Source organism: Pleurodeles waltl, chromosome 12, assembly GCF_031143425.1.
Source record: "Pleurodeles waltl isolate 20211129_DDA chromosome 12, aPleWal1.hap1.20221129, whole genome shotgun sequence".
Taxonomy (NCBI): Eukaryota; Metazoa; Chordata; class Amphibia; order Caudata; family Salamandridae; genus Pleurodeles; species Pleurodeles waltl.
The window spans coordinates 92,953,873-92,975,841 of NC_090451.1; the positions used below are offsets into that span (position 1 = coordinate 92,953,873).

The 21,969-nt window shown below is 43.4% G+C and overlaps 1 protein-coding gene across 1 annotated transcript in view; it reads right to left on the bottom strand.

Moving 5' to 3' along the window:
* The window catches only part of LOC138267509 (zinc finger protein 585A-like), a 64,614-nt gene extending 48,892 nt beyond the window's left edge, over positions 1-15,722 (bottom strand). The window contains exon 1 of the mRNA XM_069216511.1: positions 15,552-15,722. Coding sequence (XP_069072612.1) covers positions 15,552-15,575 — 24 coding nt within the window. The 5' untranslated portion in view covers positions 15,576-15,722. The remainder of the gene's footprint in view (positions 1-15,551) is intronic.
* Positions 15,723-21,969: the final 6,247 nt, after the last annotated feature.

Consider the following 21,969-nt stretch of genomic DNA (forward strand, 5'->3'; position numbering starts at 1 on the left):
ATGGTGTTGGACTAGTGCAAGGGTCAGGCTGATGTGGTCCGCTCTTTTTCTCACCAGGTGGAGGCTAACACACTGCCACCGATCAGTGATCCAGGTCACACCCTGAAAGCTGGTGATTGGGTGGTTGTCAAGAAACACGTGAGGAAGTCGTGTTTGGAGCCGCGTTGGAAGGGGCCATATCAAGTGATACTGACAACAACCACTGCTGTGAAATGTGCAGGTGTTCCAAACTGGATACATGGCAGTCACACAAAGAAGGTGACGTGTCCAACTGACGAGGAACTTGAAGTGTCGAAAAAAACAACAACTGCAGAGAAGGAAGTCTCAGGGCCTGAGAGTATTCAAAGGGGAACTGAGACTGAAGGAGAGCCCACTGAGGACGGCTTAGTCCTTCAAACAGTAAACGAGAGGTGACAGTGAGCCTATCTCAGCGGAGGCAGCAGGGGAACCAAGGCAAAGAGAGGTTCTCCCAGAATCAGGCTGATACAGGTTTGAAGTTGAGCCAGTAACAGACCCTGAAGACAAGGGGGAAGAAGCAGAAGGAGGTCAGAGTGCACCAACTACTCCTGAGCCACTTGCAGGTCCGTCAAGAGAAAACACCATAGCACAAGAGGAGAGCGCTGTTCAACGTTCTGAAAGGCCAAGCAGGAAGAAAACACATAAAGGAGATAACTGGCCGGAGCCACAAGCTGCAATAGAGAAAGTGGTCCCTGGAGACAAAATAGAGGAAGAAGTTGATACAACCAGAAAAGAGGATCTCAGTGAAGGAGAGTTGCAGAGTGAACGCAGACTGAAAAGAAAAAGGGTCGCAAACAGAAGGTACGCAGGTGCTGAATGGGCATACGCAACATCAGCTGAATGGCAACAAGAATTCTTGGCTTTCTGTTTTGATCGAGAGGTACCAGGTCAATACTACGGCACCTGAATCAAACCTTAGAAAGAGACTGTGTTAAATTGAAATTAAAAGCTGAAAAGAGACTGATAAATTACTGGAAGTGACACTGAAAAACCTGACTTGACTTTGAAAAACCGATTTCTGACAAACTGTTAAACCTGATTTGACAAAAAGGGTCCTGGAGTGAGTGAAACGCTGTAAATACTCGCAGAGGGAGAGAGACTTTGCATTAAGAAAAAAAAAAGAGCTTTTATATCGTCCTCAAGTTGATTGTTTGTTTTGTATTCTTCTGCTAACTGATTGGGTAGGATGTGTGGTTGGTTGAGTGCCATTCTAGGTATTGTGTGTGCAATAATAATTATAGGTGTGATTGTGGGAATGCCATGGATGGACAAGAAAGTGACTAACAATGCTTCAAATTCTGGGACTGCTACATTAACACCATGGGAGACGTTTGAGCAGGATGCAAAATACTTACATGAAGGAACTAATTCAAAGGGGGAACTGTCTACTAATGTCTTCTATCGCTTGCTGAATGAGTATGATGATACAATGGATGCGAGAAACTGTTATGTGTGCACAAAGATTCCTTTGTCAGTACAAGAAGGGGTTACTTATCATAGCTTGCCGCTAACTTACAGGATAAGCTGTAGTCTGCTACTAACAAGATTCTAAGATCAAGAGCATGTGCAATACTTCTACTCTAACCTTGATGTAGTGTTTTCTTTTGTGCCTCTGATTGAGTTTCTAAACAAATTAGCTAAAGAACACAACATAAAATTAGTTAGGGGTTTCTTTGAGCCGACACTGACATTTGGAACAGTTTATGCGCACCGCAATAATCTAACTGCTTACTAACGCCTGTAGAGAAGAGCTTCTTAGATCACACTGATGATAGACGCAAAGCACTGAAAGAAAGGCTGGAAAAGGGGTTAGAAAAAAGCACACTTGCAAATGATTATGCTTACACCGCAATAAAGACACAGGGCAAATTAGCTACAGATGTATTACATTTAGGTAGGCTTTGTATATATAGGCCGAAATCTGAGCATGGCACTTTATTTGTGGGAACCAGTGAGTGCAGGCATGTGTTTTAGTTTCAGAGTAAATGGATGTTCATGTTAAATGGACAGGATCCAGCGATCCCTGGGATTTATTATATTTGTGGCCTTAATGCTTATTACCGTCTTCCTAAAGGATGGTATAGGACATGTTATTTGGGAATAGTTTTCCCAAAGATCTACCAGATTGATGACTTAAAACAAATTCCTAAAATGTCTGAATTACAACACACTAGACAAAAGAGAGAGACAGCGGCTGCTGTCGTTGGTGACATATTTGGAGCCATAATTCCTTCAGTAGGGGTTATCTTAAACTCCATAAAGATTTGAAAGTTGTCTACTATTGTGGATAACATGCTGACAAACTTCACAGGGGCTATACTCCTGATGGATACTGAACTTGCTGCGGAAAGAGCTATGACTCTTCAAAACCAGCTTGCTTTAGACATTCTTTTAGCGAAGAGCGGGTGAGTCTGTAAGATGCTTAATGAGCGCCATTGTTGTGCGTTCATACCGGATAATAGCAAAAAGATTAGAAGTATGCTTACTAACCTAACTAGAGATTTGAAGAACTTGAAGGAACCTGGAGTTTGGGAGAAAGTTGGGAAAGAAATTACCAGAGTAGGGAATTGGTTTAGTAATATTTGGAATGGGGTTCTTGCAAAAATATTAGGGGGTCTATTGATTGTTCTGATTTGTTTATTGGGCTTATGGTTATCATGCAAAGTTAATGGAAGAATAAAGAGAAATTTGACAAAACGAAACAAAAGAAATGAAGGAAATGAAAGGGAGAAAATGTTTAATGAAATTTGGGAAAGCTCACACAAAGGACAAGATGTTGAAATGAGAATAATGCGGAGTGAAAAATTGAAAAGGGAAAGGTTTGTGTGATGACAAAGGTCATCAGAGGAGGGACTGAGAGAGCATAGCTTATATAATCAATATTAACTTGAAATGTTTATGAACTAACGTATAATAATTCCGCATAGAAAATGTATTAATATGTTTTGCTAAAACGTGCGCTTGAAATGTGCCCACGCGGAGTGGCCCCAATGTATACGGGGACTAATGAAAATGACTAATGTTGATGAATTATTACATCAAAAGATGCTTTTACACTAATTAATAATGGTTATGTTGCTAAAGTTTTGCTAATAAATCATTAAGCCTTAGTTAGCATGAGTTGAGGCCTAGCTGCCTGACTCTCATATTAAATGTGTTTTTCTAACGTGCAGTGTGCTGACTTGCTAAAGGACATGAACTCTTGTTTTTCTCCAAACTAGAAGCTGAATGTAACTGTAGTAGATCTGTTCTCATGAAATTCATCTTGCTTGTAGAAACATTTTAGCTGGATACAACAGTGTAGATTAATGTTAGGTACAAGGTCGCCTGAACCGGTACAGACAATGGAGACACTGACCGAAGATGCGCATAGAATCACAAGAGGATGAAATCATACCGGACATTCTACCTCTAAAGACGTCAATCATAAGGACAAATTAAATGCATGAGAACTGTTATGGGGTGACAAATTCGATGAGCTAATTTGAAGTTAATTGGATAGAGATAGTGGGGTGCAACCCCTTGTCCAACCAAATTTTAGGGGAATGTACAACGAAAAAGGGATAAAAACCTATGACACGGGAAGTTACTTAGATTGGTTAGGGAAATGCTATTGATATGATCCTGAAACTTTGTCACTCTGTTTGGTGACTTACTAGATTGGTTGTTGAAACCATTCTTGCCTTATATTGCCCGTTTATACTTTACCTCCTTATGAGGGAAGTACCCATTGCCCTTCCTACCTGAGCTGAGTTCCTGACTGATGGCGAACCAACTGATGTCCTGAGGACGAAGACAGAACCTGAGTGCTGACCCAAAGACGGAGGGTAACTATATGACAATGGAATTGTGATTGTCTGTTTGCTTTTCCTTTCTAGGTACCAACTGCTTCTTTTGAAAGAGACCATAGCTAGATGTTTTCCAAATTGATGTTACTAAATTGTTTTCGCATGAAGTCCAACATGCCGATGCTAACTCAAGGTTAGGACAGGTGTTCACTAAAACTGACGCAAATAGACAAATGACTGAATCTATGCTTTGTTGAATAATGCACCAATGATACTCTGCTAAAGATAACTTATGTTCACGCCTTGCTATATTATGATGTTCGTGATTCGTGCTTTGATGAAATCTTATCAGTTGCCATATTGTGACTATGCTAATGTGTTTCTTGGTTTGAGACTAATACATTTGCTATAATCAATAGGGAATAAATATCATAAAATACATTCTAAAATGGTGTGGTTATTCATGACTGAAAGGTCATGGTGGTGTTTTGAGTTTCATTAAATGTCTTTAACTAAGGTGAATTGCATTGTTATGATAAATATTAATGACATTATTGACGTATTGATTGACATGCTGATTAGGTATCTCGTCCTAAGTTGTCTTCAATCAGGGTCAAAAGATTAATTGCCCTAAAAGGAGTCCCAAAGTGAGTAAATTAGTCATAAAGGGGCGCGTTATCACCTGTATTTCCTACACTATGATTTTCTTATACCCCCTAATCAAAATTTACCTGTGCTTTTGTCTCATAGTTTTGTGTTCTATGGTATTGCTAAATTGTAGCCATAAAGACCAGTATGCACAAGTAACCCTGTTGAAAATGTTGTTAAGGACCAGCACATTCAGTTTTATCTGACTAAGTAGAACATATTAATTAGCAACTGTGAATAAAGCCAGTATGTCTCACTCTGTAATAGAGCCACCAGACAGACAACACTACTGGCATACACAGAAAACATTTTATAGATGCACATTCCAAAATAAAATGCTCACAAGCATACACACAAAATCTACAGACAGGGACACATAGTAGCACATTATAATCTATTTTGTGTCTCTACTTTCTGTCTAGTGCAGGATAGATGAAAATAAGGAAAACGATTCACTGTTTAAGAGATCTGCAATTCTATGTCAGGACCGGAGGCTTCGGATTATGCTTCTCTTAACTTTACTGACAAACATAGCAGCCAATAGTATTGTAATAGCTTGAAAAACTACAAGTCCCATGAGCCCTATACCACCAATCACGGCTCAGTAACCGTCCATAAATAGCACAAACGCTATAGTCCTTCCTCTTTCTTTGCTGCTCCAGCAGCCAGTTAAGTCACGCGCGAATGCTTGTGTCTTTTGATTATTGTTTTAAGCGAACGCGCGCAGCATTAGCAAATGTTTAAACTTCTATGTGCTTCGGAGTTTCGGCTCCGCTACTAACGTTTGTGTACTGTTGCCTAGCAACCGGTGTGGAGTGGGAGCAGGCCGCCGAACGAGCGCTTCGCTCGGTCTGAAGAGGACTCAGTCCTCTTTCCATGCCCATGCGTGCGCACGCGCAGAGAACCGCTCGGAGCTTTCCGATCGAGTTTTCAGCGCGTGAGCACGGAGGAGCATTTTCTGCTATTAAAACGGCCTGAAATCGCCCGTAGGGGCTGCAAAAATACTAAATAGAGCGTGGCTCAGGGGGCACTATTGGTTTTATACCAATTCTGCAAATTTAAGTTCTAACTATTTAAGTAGCAGGTGACTCCCTCCACAAAAATCTTACTGGTACAATTCAACTGATTTGAACTCTTTAATCACCTGCTCAGGGTTTTTGCCCCCCCCTGCTAACTCCTCCTTCTAAAACTACTTTATGATGGCGTACTACGCCAATGATGATGAGCAGTATGGCGAACTGCAGGAAATACCCTCAGATCATCAAATGGAGGAAAGATTGGTGGAAGCACTGGGGTACCATGTGCAGGATTCCGTGAACTGGGCCCTGATTCAAGCCCTCAAACCCTTTACCCAACCTCTATCCAACTTCGCCAAAAGGGAATTTTTGGGCGAAAGTAGCCAACAACCGCGCTTACAGCCCGGGGATCCCGGCGAAACGGTGGGTTTCAATCTACAACGTTCAGTTGGCAGCTCTTCCGCAGAAATATGGTCACAAATGGCAACCTCTGTGTTGCGAGATCATGCATATGGAGGTTCCCCCACTCCTCCTCAAGACTTAGCATCCAATCCTCTGCAATCCTCTCATTCCAGCTACCACGATCCTTCCTCATCAAAATCAGATTCAGAGGATTCGAGTGAACCCCAACCGCGCAAAAAGCAACGCAAGACGCGACACCAAATGCCTGAAGCTAACCCCTCTCAAGGCAAGAATCTCTTATTTTCACCAGAGGATATTATCCATCCCCGCTCTACTGAGTGGGTTCCTAACCAGGAGGTGGCTAATTATGTTCAAGACAGATTATGCAAATGTTTTGAAAAAGAGGTACGAAAAACTCTTAGATCAGAATGCCCTCGCCCCTCCCTCCTGGGCAAGGTAGCAGATACGCCTGAATTAGACCCTAACATGGCATCATTTCTCAGAAAATTTGCCAAAGACCCCAAGAAGGGTCTAGACCGGGCCTGGAGGGGATGCCAGGACAAGTTATTAGACGTTTCCGGTCCTCTAACAAAATTTTTTGACTTAGCCATACAATCCAAAGAATCAGAGACCCCTTTGGATACGGAGGAGATACTTCAATGGGCTCAGAGAGCAATCTGCCTCCTAGGTAATGCGAACTGCGCCATGTCAACGGAGCGCAGACGATCCTTTCTCATTCGGTTAGACCCTAAACTCGCTGAGTTAGCCACTAATGAAGCAGGGCCATCGGCCAATGGCATGCTTTTTGGGGATAAGTTTATTTCCAACTTGAGCAAATACGTTGCTACTTTCACTGCCCTTGACAAGACCCAATCCAACATCAAGAAAGTATTCAATAACGCTCTTTTTATCCGGGCCGGACGTTTCAGGGGCCGAGCGCCAGGCCGAAGATACCAGGCTCCCAGATATGCCTCTCAGGGTAACCGCGCGAATTACTCGAACCAAAGTAATTTCTACCCCAATCGTTATAGGGGACGTGGTCGAACCTCCAGAGGATATCGTGGAGGTAACTCCAATCAGGACAACGCAAACTCAGGTGAGAATTATTTCCCCTTCAGAGGTCACATTGGGGGGCAGGATTCAGCATTTCCTCCCAGCCTGGAAATCAATTACTCAGGACCCTTGGGTTCTTCAATCGGTCCAGGGCTTCCAATTAGAGTTTTACGCAACCCCGAGGCAAACAAACCCTCCTATGCCTCTCCTTTTTTCCCTCGCAGATCACAAATTCATAAAAGAAGAGATTCTTTCCCTCATTCAAAAAGGAGCGGTAATTCGCTCCTCTCCTCATCCCAGAGGTTTCGCCAGCACCATCTTTTTGGTTCAAAAGAAAGGCGGCGGATCCAGACTGGTCCTAAACCTCAAACATTTCAATTCTTGGATGGTGTATCGCCACTTCAAGATGGAGGGCATCCATCTACTCAGAGATCTGTTAAGAGACAAGAACTGGATGGTACGTCTAGACCTCAAGGACGCTTACCTCTCAGTTCCAATTTTCGCGCCTCACCGGCGTTTCCTACAATTCGAATGGGAGTCCCAATGGTTCGAATTCAAGGTTCTTCCCTTCGGCCTCTCCTCAGCGCCCTGGTGTTTCACCAAACTCCTACGCCCAGTAGTGCAGTTTTTAAGGGAACGTGGAGTGCGTCTAATTATTTACCTAGATGACATTCTTATCATGGCCCAGGACAGAAATCTGGTTCTGACCCATCTCAACTGGACAATACAGTTACTCCAAGACCTCGGATTCATCATAAATGCCGAGAAGTCCTGCCTAACCCCGTCACAGAAGATAGATTTCCTGGGGTTCCAGATAGATTCTGTGACATCTCTATTAGTTCTTCCTTTCAGCAAACGGAATTTGATAAAGAAAGAGTTGAAGAGAGCGCTTGCCTCTCCGACTATATCATTGAGGACGTTAGCACGCCTCGTCGGTCTCCTAGCATCATCCATCCAAGCGATTTTCCCCGGTCCTCTTCATTACAGGGCCCTTCAGAGATTGAAGATTCTTCACCTTCAGAAAGGTCTTCAATACTCAGAACTAATCCCCCTATCGGAGGAAGCCAAGACAGAGATCTCATGGTGGTTAGACCACATGGATGCTTGGAACGGCAGAGCGATCTTTCCTTCCAATCCGGATGTGGTAATAGAATCGGATGCCAGCCGCTGGGGCTGGGGGGCACGGTGTGGCCATGTGGAGACCGGTGGTTGTTGGTCCCCGGGGGAATTATCCCATCACATCAACTGCCTGGAATTCCTGGCAGGGTCGTTTGCCATCAAATCACTGGCTCCCCGCCAGGCGCACTGTTGCATACTACTGCGAATGGACAATATTTCTGCAGTCAGGTACATCAATCGCTTGGGGGGGACCAGGTCTCGTCTCCTAGCAGAGATAGCGAAAGAGTTCTGGCACTTCTGCCTCAGTCAGAAGATTTCGGTGGTGGCGGAATACATTCCGGGCATTACCAACACAACAGGGGATTGGAACTCACGATTCCTTCGGGATGGCAGCGACTGGAAGCTCAAGCAAGACATTTTTCAAGCTCTCCAACTTCGGTGGGGGACATGTCGGATGGATTTATTTGCCTCCCGATTGAACAGTCAAGTTCCTTGTTTCTTCAGTTGGAGGCCGGACCCTCAGGGGACGGATGCCTTCCTACAGATATGGCCGAAGGAACTTCTTCACGCCTTTCCCCCTTTTGTGATGATTCCTCGCGTCCTGGCACAAGTGCAACGCCAATGCTCGGAAATCATTCTAGTGACTCCCTTGTGGAGTGCTCAGCCCTGGTTCCCCTCCGCAATGAACCAATCATGCGACTTTCCGGTGAGGATTCCATGGTCTGTGGATCTTCTCGCGGATCCGTCGAACAGTTTTCACCCTCTAATTCTGCAGGGACTGCTAACACTGATGGCCTGGAGACTTTCAGGCGACGTTGGCAAGTGCCTGGAGTTTCGGACTCGGCAATGTTTTTCTTATCCCAATCTTGGGCCCCCTCCACTCAGAAAAGATACGAACAAGCCTGGAGGAAATGGGTATGTTGGTGCAGTACAAGAAGTATGGATCCCCTGGGGTCAGAGATTCATGTCATAGCCAATTTTCTGTCAGATTTGGCATCCCAGGGCTTGGCATATAGGACAATTAATAACTGTTGATCAGCTCTGTCTGCGGGTCATCCTCACATCCAGGGGAAACCAGTAGGGGAGCATCCTTTGATTTGCAAACTGCTTAGAGGTATTTGCATGGTAAAACCCCCTCTACCGAAATATACTTCCTTATGGGACGTTAATATCATTTTACGTTTCCTTAGAAACTGGCCAGATAATGAGGGCTTATCTCGCAAACAACTGTCGGCAAAATTAACAATGCTACTATGTCTGCTTTCCTGCAGAAGAGTTTTAGATGTTAAAGCTCTGGATTTATCAGGTAGAGTATATACTCCGAGTGGAGTATCCTTTTCCATTTCTAGACGTACAAAAACTTCGTCCAAATGCATTTCATATCCTTCTTTTCCGCACAATAAAAAACTGTGTGTTGTTCAGTGTTTAAAAAGTTATGAAGACGTCACAAGAGAATTTAGACAAAATGTTTCTAGCCAATTGTTGATTTCATTACAAAAACCTTTTAACCCAGTCGCTACAGCAACATTGGCCCGTTGGGTCAAATGGTTATTAGCCGAAGCTGGTATTGACATAAGTGTTTTTGGGGCACACTCGGTCAGAGGAGCCATGGCCTCGAAAGCCTTTGCGACTGGAGCTAGGCTAGAGGACATCATGGCGGCAGCGGATTGGTCAAATGATTCCACTTTCAAGGTGTTCTATCACAAGCCTATTGTTGATGTGGTGTCAGAGGTGGTAAATAGACTTTGAACTAGCATAATCCGAAGCCTCCGGTCCTGACATAGAATAAAAAAAATTCTAGCTATCGCGTCAAGAATTTTAGATTCTATTAAGGACACGGAGGCGAGGATTATCCCACCCAATATGCACACTTTATGGCTTAAAGTTATAAATGTTAAGAGCGTTAAATTGTTATGATATAAAGCGTGAATAAGTACCCTCCCTTGGTATACCTTGATGTTAGTTTTAATTTTCTCTCATTCAGGAACATCCAACACGACTTCGTGAAGGGATCCAACCGATGGTCACTGATACAGTTATTTCTCCAACGGCTTGAGATCGTTCAGAGTATTGGAGAGAGTTTGTTACCAGCGTTGCAAGTTAAAGCATGTTTGAACTGTTTTTCGCAAAGAAAGAGGAAGGACTATAGCGTTTGTGCTATTTATGGACGGTTACTGAGCCGTGATTGGTGGTATAGGGCTCATGGGACTTGTAGTTTTTCAAGTTATTACAATACTATTGGCTGCTGTGTTTGTCAGTAAAGTTAAGAGAAGCATAATCCTCGCCTCCGTGTCCTTAATAGAATCTAAAATTCTTGACGCGATAGCTAGAAATTTTTTAAGTCTACCCTCTCTGAAAATTGGCAAAAAGCTTTAGCAGCTGTAAATAAAAACATGCATTAGCAATGCGCAACTATGTTGCTTGTGCTCTCAGTATGTGCCAGTAATGCACGCAATAGAGCACCTCCATGTTAAATTGTGGGAATCACTTTGTGTATATAAAGCCATCGTTTCAAGGCATAGTGTGTAACCATTTACCCATCCACAAAATGACATTAGCACTGTAGAGAGGTGATAAAAATACATCCCTTAAGTTAATGAAAATGTCTATATTTTCAGAACTGCCATATCATGCAACTAGGAATTACTCTCCAAAGTTTGATTTGCTCATGAACTGCTGAAATCTAAGCTGATTAGACCAGGGTAGGCTATAGTACCTGCTACTGAAATATGAATGCAGCACAAAATTTTTGAATCCCAGCAGGAAAAAGCGATTTGCGACATGCTGGGTGATACTAACACCAGCAAAATGACTCATGGACTACATGCTTTCCACAGACATCTAATTTGCAGGTCATGAGTTTGATTCCCTGGGACGCCAACTGAAACTTAAATCCTTTTAATAGTAAGAAAACAGAGAACCAATAAATGGGGGTAATAGTAACTCTTGTTACTTAAAGCAGCAGAGAAGATTATTTAGTGTAGTGAGAAGCAACAGGTACAAAGTAATAATTGTTAGTCACAGTGCTATGAAGCCACAATACCATGAAAGCAAGAACGCGACTGAAAAAACAAGTTGTGGAACTGAAGTCGTTCAGGTGTTTTATATGATGTAATGCGATTCTGAAGAAAGTCTGAACCCACTTAGGGGCATATTTATACTCTATTTGCGCCGAATGCGCATCAAACATTTTGACGCACATTTGGTGCAAACTGTGCACCATATTTAAACTTTGACACCCGAGCCCGCGGACGTCAAAATTCCTCTGTGTGAGTCATTTTTTGGATGCGGAAAACTGCCTTGCGTTAATGACATGCAAGGTAGGCGTTCCCGCCCACAAAATGACTTTAAGGCTTGTGCGCCTTATTTATACTCCTGTGTCAGCCGTGTGAGATTTGAGCAGTATGGCAAGAACAGAAAGCTTCGTCATTAGAGCTTAATAATTTATCATTACTGCGGAATTAAATTTAGTTTTAGTTTTAAATGAGTCAGTCCTTAAACTGGGATTTATATGTTGTTTCAGGCAAATTATATATTTCAAGAAGTAATAACATGTCTATAGAAATCTTTGAGCTGTTTAGTTCACAAGAAAACCATTCCTGGATAGCAAATAATTTTGGGCCATTCGCTAATTTGCATGAAATATTTAAAGAAGAACTATATGGAGAAATAAGATGTGACTTAGTTAAGTTTGTGTAACTGGGATGGGCAGATATTAAGAGGACAAGAAGAATCACAAATGTGTGCCCCAATAGGAAAAACAGATGAATTTTCCCCAAACATTTTGGCAGGAAAGGAAGGGCTTAGTCAAACTATAAATGCTTTTGTGAACTGGTGCCAATGTGGGCAGATTTTTTAAAAGATATTAACTGAAAAATCTACACATATCAGCGCCTAGATTTCTGATACTAAAGTTTGAGAAACTGGATCTCAGTTTGTAGATCTCTCCAATGCCACTGGCTCCCTGAGTAAGGAGATCCTTTTTCACCCAGTAGCCATTACTTGGTTTGAGAACTAGCTCTGTTACTTCCCGAATCTCGTTCTGCACAACAATGATCGATGCCAGGTGGGTGCAAGAAAAGCACATCGTACCCCTAGAGGGACACTAGAAGATTGCAGGGTTGGAAAATTCAGTCTGAAACTTTGTTTTTGAAATTCGGTTGTTTATGCACATTTCTTTTGTTTTTCATTGCACTTACCGTGCCTTCTCTGATCCAAAATGTCTAAACATTTCTGCAGATTTTCACATATTTGGAATGCCTTGCTCATGGCCCACTACTTTGGTAATGTATTCTCGACGTCCAAGACCAACTTCAAAACCACAGTCATCATGGTTTAATCTGCTTGGCTTGCCCTACGGTCAGCCCTTCACTATTCAATCAGCCAGTCGTTCATATCCCACATTTTGTCCATTTCCCTGCCAAGCTGACAACATCCTGTACCTTTCAAGCTAACCACCTTTCCAAATAAATGAATCCCTACCTCCTGGCTGGTCACTGTCCTCCAGTCTTCAAAACAGCAGTATCCATCACTATTCACAATAAGCCTTAGCAGATCCATCTGCCCATCTCCTTCCCCATTCTTCTACAAGACTCTGAAGACAGCCACCTTCAGAATGGGCCTGATTTACAAACTGCACTTTGTGGCACATTTTATAGTCATAGAAAAGGTACTACAGGTACATTTATGTGCATAGTTTACACCTTCATAACTAAATATACTTACACATGCAGAGTTCTCCTCTCTGACTGCAGAGTCGCTGCATACTTTAATTAGTAAATAAATAGGGGTGGTGCAGAAAGGAGTGGGTGTGGAAGGGGGTAGAAAAGGGAGAAGGAAGAGGGGTTTAGGGAGGGACATCACCCTCCCACACAAGAATAAGCCAATTATACTACACTGGTGGTGGAGACATGTAACATACACTTATCTAGTACATTTACACTCGGAGTTTGTGAATACCAAAAGTAGTAAACATACTCCAAACTTTAAACTTATTCAAAAGTGCAAGTTACCTTTTTGAATCAGACCTAAAGAGTTGGCCCCTCTAGCTATCTGAACTCTGCAGGTGGGTGGGTGGAAAGCACACTCTATTGCAGCTGCAGTCACACTTGTATCAACTCCATTTCAACTGCCCTTACTTTATTATCAGTCTGCTTTCTGCTTCATTTAACTCATGGACATCGCTTCCTCGTCCCCATAGTGTCTTACTTGGGCATGTCTGGCTCTCCAGCCTAGGTCCTGACTTATACTTCTTAGGCCCTCTTAGGCCCTCATCATACAGTGCCCGGTGTTTGGAGCGCCCATTAAAATCTGGTTCCAAGAGGATGGAATTAATTGGGTGTGAAAGATCACTGCTACTACAAATTGTTGTGGTTGTATAAAATGAGGATATGGTTCTTATCATACCATAATCTGCCTGTGTCAGTAATTACTAGGCATTTTTCACCAGGTGACCTTTTGCAGGTTTGATCAGCCATAATTTACCATAGAAGAAAATGTGGGGTGAGGTGTTAGATGCAAAACGTATAATTCTAATATGTGCAGTAAAAGGAGGTCACTTGTTAAAGGTCATTCATCTTGGGGACTACAGAACCTTCAGTACCCACTGCTTGAATTGTAAATGTATATAAATATTAATAAATTCATTAATAGCTACCAAAAGAGAACTTGAGGAGCACGGGGCGAGCTCACCACATGTGGAAACATTCCTTCCAGCATCAATCAGTGCACATCACAGCAAATAACAGCTCAAATTAACCTTTAACCATCTACCCATGCAGCTATCCACTCCCTTAGTGTCATCTCATTTATTTTTTCCCCCCAGCCAGGGCGCTCTCAGGCAGAATGGGAGCCTGTGCAGAGACACTTCTGCGCATATGTGTTTGGCCGGCCCGAGACAGCCGGCCAAACATGCATGCACAGTGAGGGGGGAGTGCTGAGCACTCCCCCTCATTGCTCGTCACCCCGTGGCCCGCACCTTTTCCTTAAAAACTATAAACAACATAGTTTATTATCGTTTTTGGGGAAAAGTTTTGCAGCTGCCACTGCTGGCAGGGGGCGACGTTCCTCCACCCTTATGGAGGAGCCACCCCTGCATCCAACACTACACCATCAACTCTCAAGCCCTGCAAGACCTGACCATACCCTTGCCACCTTTGCCACCAGCCAGTTTCTACCGTTTACACACAACACCATTTGAGTGTAATAGCCTCATTCTTGAGCAAGCTAGAAACCAGACCCTACGAGGCGTTAGTTTTTGAATTCTGAGTCGTCAAGCACAGTTTTTCACTATAGGGATCACTCTTCATTTTTGTGATGGGGCTTGACAGTGCAGATGTCGCCAGGCAATTATGTGAGATTCACCAGGAGTAGGGCTTTGGCCCTGCTCACATGTTGGCGGCGAGGAGTATGTTTTGACTGGGTAGAAAGTATGTGCTTCCACAACAAGTGCTTGCCCTCCACACAACTGTGATCATTTTGTTTATTTATTCAGCACCCTATGCTTGGCCTTTCAGGGGCACACACATGATACTATAATGCTATTAAAGTGTCTTAAAGAACTAGATAATTTATGGTGTTTCCTCTGTCTGGCAGCTGCACAGGTGGGAGGTGGGCAGTCATTAACCTATTTGGAATTGTAGGTCTGGCTTGACCTGAGCATAACCATCGCCCATTTGTTCCCCCTGTTCTTTGCTTCCACACAAATACATATCCATTCCTACGATACCTACTTATAATGATTCACATTAATATACAACATTCCTTTAAAGCCAGATCTATTGCCTAATTCTTCTTTTAGGATGATGTGGAACCTGCATGGCTTGCAGCGAGGCACTGATGACTGTTTAGACCCTCCTATGGCTGGAAGAGGGACTTTCTGGGTGAATTTAGCGCTCGGATCCCCTGGCAAGGCGTATTCCAGGGAGGTTAACTTTAGAGGGTATTGGGGGTTGGAGTCTGTAAAACGCCTGAGAGCTACCTGTTTCACGTATTCAATCGTCATTTGCAGCTGACAGGTGATGCCATCCGAAGTATCAGTGCCTGTGTACACTAAGCACCCGAAAAGAAATGCTTGGCTGGTCAGAATGTAGCGCCGAAGTGCGCATGACCTTGAACTTGCCTCCCATGACGGGTAACAGGTCATGGTATGCTAATATAACCTACAAGCGCCACGCCTGGAACATAAAGCGCAACATAAATGCAATTAGATTGTACAATGAATATATTCCCGAAATAACTGCAAATAGGTCGAATATCGCTAAATAAAACTATCCCAGTATTCACCGACTACTTTTTAAATGATCCCATGTGAGCATATGTTAAAGTACATAGCAATGGTGCAAATATATTTACACAGATCATAAAGCAATAAAATGCATTAACAACCACCAAAGGAGAACATGCGGAGCACGAGGCGAGCTCATCACATGCGGAAACCTTCCTTCCAGCATCAATCAGTGCACATCACTGCCTCCCTCAATACCTGGAGGGAGGGGCGTGGTCATACCTGGCCAGGCGCCTGCTTAGGCATATTCCGCTGCCTGGTTTCTAAATCCCTGCGGAGAGCGGTGCGGCAGGCGGCTGCCGCGAGTGTTCTTGGAGGCGGGGATAGCGCCACAGACCACCCTCTTTGTTCCTCGCCTGGCGCACGTCTTGTGCGGTGGATCAGTGCTCAACATCACAGGAAGGGACCGGGATTTCTTCCAGTTCAGATTCACTGAAGCCAAGCAGAGCGCCACCGAGACAGAAGAAGGACTGCTGCAGAGCACCCCATCCATCTTGCATTAGGAAACATAGAAACACATGGAAAGCAGTGCGCATGATAAAGTGTCATGAAGGTCCCAATGCTTTAGACACAATAGTTATTGAAAATATTATTACTTTACTTAAAAAGCCGTAGCTTGGCTGCCTTTTGGCTAGGTCTGCACTAAACAAATAACTTATATTATATGTGATACTTCATGCCAAAAAACAACCCACTTTAATACCAAGATGGGTGTGCTTTCCTAGTTCAACATTTCTAACAGGTTGGCAACAAAGTAGTTAACAATAATGGTGTCCACTTCACTATAAGTGTAATGGGCTCCTGTGATGCTGTTGTATTGGTAATTATCATAACTGAGATTCCATTAACGTTAATGCAGAATGAACACTGGTAATGTCAGTGGCAAACGGCAGGTGACTTTATAGGTAAGGTTTATATAGCGCTTTCCATACCCTTGCACTTCCTAGGCTGCTTAATTGGGAACCTTGGAAAGACTCTACAGACTTCAGTTGTATATTTCCAATTTTTTGGTTGCTTGTGATAGGTGCTAAATTCTATAGGAAGGGAAATATCTTAAGTTAGCTGTTTTTGGAGGTGCATGAGGTTGTTTACACATACCCTTCCATTAATTCCTACATCTCTTAGGCATCTGTTCCATAGCTGCCAAGGTTTCATATTGCTATGTGTGACATTTTCAGAATTACAGTGTAATTATGAGTGACATTTCAACGACTATGACTGACACTTTCCTGCAAGCAAACTCAAGCAATCATATTGTAATATATAGAGAATCCTATTGTACTCGTATCCCGTTGTACACCACCGCCATCTTGTGGCCTTTGATAAACACTACTCGGAACTTGCCTAGCAAAGTGAGAAACTGGAACAAGAAGGTTTTACAATCTCAGGCATTGCGGTAATGTGGAAAAATGACCGGAAAATCATTATTCTAACGCGAGATGCGTGACACTTGGCAGGGCTACTGTTCTTACCCAGCATACTAGACTGTAGCACCCTCTAGGAATGTTATACCTGCCACCACATTGTACAAACAAGCATTATGAGCAAGATCCATCATCTTTATGCGGTTCATGTGAAGCAGGATGTCTTCCACAGTTAGAGTTGCCACTTGGGCCCCTGTTTTTTTAAGCGGCCTGTATTTTTAAGTTCAAAGCAGTAAAAAATTTAAAAAAAGCAGTGCAATCCAGTATTTTTACCCCTCTGTACCAGAAACGTAAAACAGCAAATACATGACTAAATCACTTATAAAGTGTTAAGTACACCCCTGAGGTGTACACTCACTCAGTGCCCCGGGCCAGGATAACGGACAGCGTGTTTCGGAACAGCGGGCGCAATAAAGAACGCACACACACACACGTTGGATGTACTTTCTCACTCCCGCGCCAAACTACGCGGTCCTCTTTATTACCCCCGAGTCCTGAGGTCAGGACCCTACCACCTTAGCGCTAAACATGGGGTCACCGCTATTGTCACCACATTGTTATGAGTCGCCTCTCCCGGGGTTTACTGGTATGATCCGGGGCCGGACATAACATTCCTCCTCAACTTAAACTAAAATAAAAACAACAACTATAAACATAACCTTGTCTCTCTAGCATGAAAGTCATTAACATAGCACAACCAGTAACTTGATAATCCATTTCCCCGATGAGAAGGATTCATCTATTCACAGACATAGTCTTTGAGTCTCCTAGAGACGGTGATGCGGGGTCGCAAATTATATCTGTCCCCACCTCTTTTCAGCACACTCTCTGGCACCTCAGCTTCTGGCATCCCTTCAGATTCTCTCATTCCAGACTCTTGGTTCGACTCACCAGCTTCGTTCTCTTCCACTCCTTGCCAAGCTTCTGGGCTGCCTTGGACTGTCACCGGGGGACAGAGGTTTCCCGGTACTTCCGGTATCACAAATTCCTCCGGCTCTTCCTTGACCTCATCCCTTGGTGTAGTTCCCTCAATTGCCTTTTCGTCATAGTTATATCGTTTGAACCAAGATACGTTCCTGGTGACGATTTCCTCGTTCCTCTTGGCAGTCACTAATGTCCCTTTCATTCTCACCACTGCCCATGGGTATGGCTCAAAAGGAGTCTTGAACTTCCCTCCGGGATGTCGGTTTTTTATTAACACTCTGTCCCCCACTTGCATGTCTTTCACCCGAGCTCGTCTTTTCTTTGACATCTTGTCATTCTTAGCTTGTCTGTCTCGTAACCTCCTTTCCACCTGATCCTGGATTTTTGTGGGCGTGCTGATTTGAGGTATTGTATCTCTCACATTCCTTTTTATACATAGGGAGCTAGGAGATACTCCAGTGGTGCTGTGTGGTGTCAAACGATACTCTCTGAGAAATTCAAATATAGCACAGTCTAGATTCCTTCCTTGGGCTACTGCAATTCGTATCACTTTGTTGATGGTACGCATGAATCTTTCAGCTTCCCCATTGGCTTGAGGCCACCGAGGAGTGATCTTGCGGTGATGAATCGAGTGCGAAGCGAGATACTTAGCAAAATCATGGCTTGAAAAAGGGGGACCATTGTCGGTTCTCAACTCTTGCATAATTCCATGGGTGGCCATTATTTTTTCCAGGCACGAGATCACCTTGTCCGTGGTGGTCGACTCCACCAGCTCGACTTCCGGATACTTTGAGAAGTCATCAATGACCACCACCATGTGTCGACCATCTGGTAAGCTACCTAAGTCGGCACTTGCCCTGTGCCACGGGGCGGATGGAATCGGTTCTGTGATTATGGGGGACGGGGGATCCGCCGGTCCCATCATTTGGCAAACATGACACCTCTGTATTGTCTATTCCACTCTAGAGTCCATCTTCGGAAACCACACTTTACTTCTCAATCTGGCTTTGGTTTTTACCATGCCTTGATGGGCAGCATGAGCGAGATCAATCGTGCGTTGTTGAAGAGCATCTGGGATGACAAGGCGACAACCTCGTAAAAGGCAGTCCTCCGACGATACAGCTAGCTCATGTCGAACACGGAATAATGCCTGTAGTGCCAAACGTGCATCCTCGGTTCTTCGCGCCAGGTTTTGTTTCAGCATGTGCCACTTCCCATCCTGAACACATGACATGGCCAACTGTAACACTTCATCCCGTTGGGTAGCTTCCTGAATTTCTTCCAGCGACATTGGCAGTGGCTTGGACCTTTCTACCACTAGTCGGACATACTCCTCAACGTTTTCTGCTTCCTCCCTTTCTTCATCAGAGGCCGGTCTTGCATGACGTGATAAATAATCCGCGGATTTTGGGTTCCTGGCCGATAAAGCACCGAGAATTGATACTCTTGAAGTTGTAAAATCCACTTCTCTATTCTTGGTGGTGGCTGAGATGCTGTTTTGTTAAACAAAGGGATCAGAGGCTTGTGATCCGTGTAGACAATGAATGGATGACCATATAGGTATAAGTGGTAGTGGCGGCATCCCCAACTCACTGCTAAGGCCTCTTTCTCTATGTGAGAGTATCTTTGTTCAGTCACTGTTAGAGCTCTGCTGGCATATGCCACTGGGGCCCACTCCCCATCTTTGCCTTTTTGGGATAATACAGCCCCCAGCCCAACGGGGCTAGCATCTACCGACAGTTCGGTGTCTCTTGCCGGGTCAAAATACACTAACGTTGTTTCTGAGGAAAGTGCTTGTTTTGTCGCTTGAAACGCTGCCTCCTGTGTCTGATTCCATTCCCATGGGGTGTTTGCCTTCGTAAGCTCTCTTAGCGGGGCTGTGAGTGAAGCTAGGTTCTTCAGCTCGTCGTGCCGCCTCGGGACTGTGCCGGGGTCCGTTTTACTTTTTTCTTTTTCTTGCCGCTCCCGGCACCTTGTCTCCTGAAGCGTCTCCCAACTTGCCCGGCCGCCGCGTCTCCGCCGCTCCTCCCCCGTCGCTCCGTTCACACGGAGTGGAATACACGGTGAGTGATCCCACCTTCGTCGCCAATTTGTTAACTACACCCCTGAGGTGTACACTCACTCAGTGCCCCGGGCCAGGATAACGGACAGCGTGTTTCGGAACAGCGGGCGCAATAAAGAACGCACACACACACGTTGGATGTACTTTCTCACTCCCGCGCCAAACTACGCGGTCCTCTTTATTACCCCCGAGTCCTGACGTCAGGACCCTACCACCTTAGCGCTAAACATGGGGTCACCGCTATTGTCACCACATTGTTATGAGTCACCCCTCCCGGGGTTTACTGGTTTGATCCGGGGCCGGACATAACATAAAGTACGTCAGAGCTGTGTAAATCGTTTCAGAATGATTGTTAGAGAAGACAGAGAAATTATTACCATGTTAGAAAATAATACGGTCAAATGTACACCCTTGTTTTTTGCCCAGCTCTTGGCTTTTCCACAATAGCAAAACATGAACAAACGGCTGGTTTGTTTTCCAAGAAGGGTGGTTACCCTAGCTACAATTACATTTGAAATCGTGAGAAAAAATTGAGCATTTTCACTTCAAGCTCCGTCACAATACTGAGGAGCAGTATTTCTTTTCAGTATCACACATAGCCCAAGTTGTAAAAACCCACATCTAGTATTCTCCATATTCTCCTAGTACTTATCTGCCTGCTGCCTACGCATTCTTTATTTCATTGCACGGCTTGTGCTTTTTAACCCGTTCATTCCTTCCCTGCGAGCAAATATGTTTTGCATTTCATCCATCTGTATATGGGTTCACAAATCATTGCACATGGACTTTGTATTTCCCCCAAGTCAATTAAACTAAAATAAAAAGTAAATGGTTAAACTTATGTTAAATGGGGAGACAAACTTGTATTGGTATGTTCACATATTAATTTCTGAAAAAAGTGTACTTTATGTATACTTTGTATGTTTGGGTGTCTACACAACAATAGTACACGAGGTAGTGCTCTCTTCATAAAGGCTCACAAGATAGCAGCCTGAAGGTATGTCCATCCTGCTTGTGTAAGTTCTACAGTGCATATTGTCTTTGCATCACATACACTCATCCACCTTCACAGTTCCTGCAAGACATTTATGCTCAAATAAAGCTACCAATTGAGAAAAAAACACAACTGATGTAAGGAAATGGGGAATTATGCGAGCAATGGGAATTCCAATAATCAGGCTGTATACAAGTTTCATCTTATTTGATAAAAAAATCTGATCCAATCCTAACCTTAAATCTAACCCTTTAGCCCACAATAAAACTAAATGAATCTAAATTCAACCAGCTTCCAACTCTAACATTATTCCTAAATTGAATTAAATCAAAATAATCATATTAAAAGAACACTATTTACCACGTTGTAGTTTTAGGACCTGATTACGACCTTGGTGGATAGGATACTCCATCACAAACATGAAAGATATCCCGTCTGCTGTATTACAAGTTCCATTATATCCTCTGGAACTTGTAAAACAGCAGGCAGGATATCCGTCACGTTTGTGTTGGAGTATCTCATCTGCCAAAGTCGTAATTAGGCCCTTAATCCTAAATCTATCCCTTACCCTAATATAAAACAGAATTAAATTAATTAAAAGTGAGAAACCTTATTCTACCCCTAAAGCTAAGACTGCTTGCAAACCTACACTAAAATGTATTAACTCAATTCATTTTAATTAATTCACTACTAACCCTATCTATAGCCTCACAAGAAATTAATTCATTTAAAAAGTCATTTTATTTGAACCACAAAGCTAAATCTAAATGTAACCGCCAGCTAAATCAAATGAATACTATTCTTGATAATAAATAAACAAATGTAAATGTGAATTAAAATAAATGGTGGCCTTATTTTAATTTTAATGTTTAATTACATTTTCCATAAAAAATAAAGGGCCTGATTTAGAGTTTGGTGGACCAGATTACTGCGTCACAAATGCAATGGATATCCGCTGTATTACGATTTCACTAGAGCCTATGGAAATCGAAATACGGCAGATGGGATATCTGTCATATTTGTGACAGAGTAACCCAGCCACCAAACACTAAATCAGGCCCAAATCTTGATCTCTTGGTAAAAAGATTGTATGTATCAGTAATCTCAGTGTCGTGGTCAGCAAAGCAATGGTGTCCAAGAAATGTAGAGGATCTTTTTTAATGCAGCTGTTTAGGCTTTGCAAATATTTGAAACCTTAACTTTACTTATCCCCTTGATCTTGTCTCAAACCTCTTA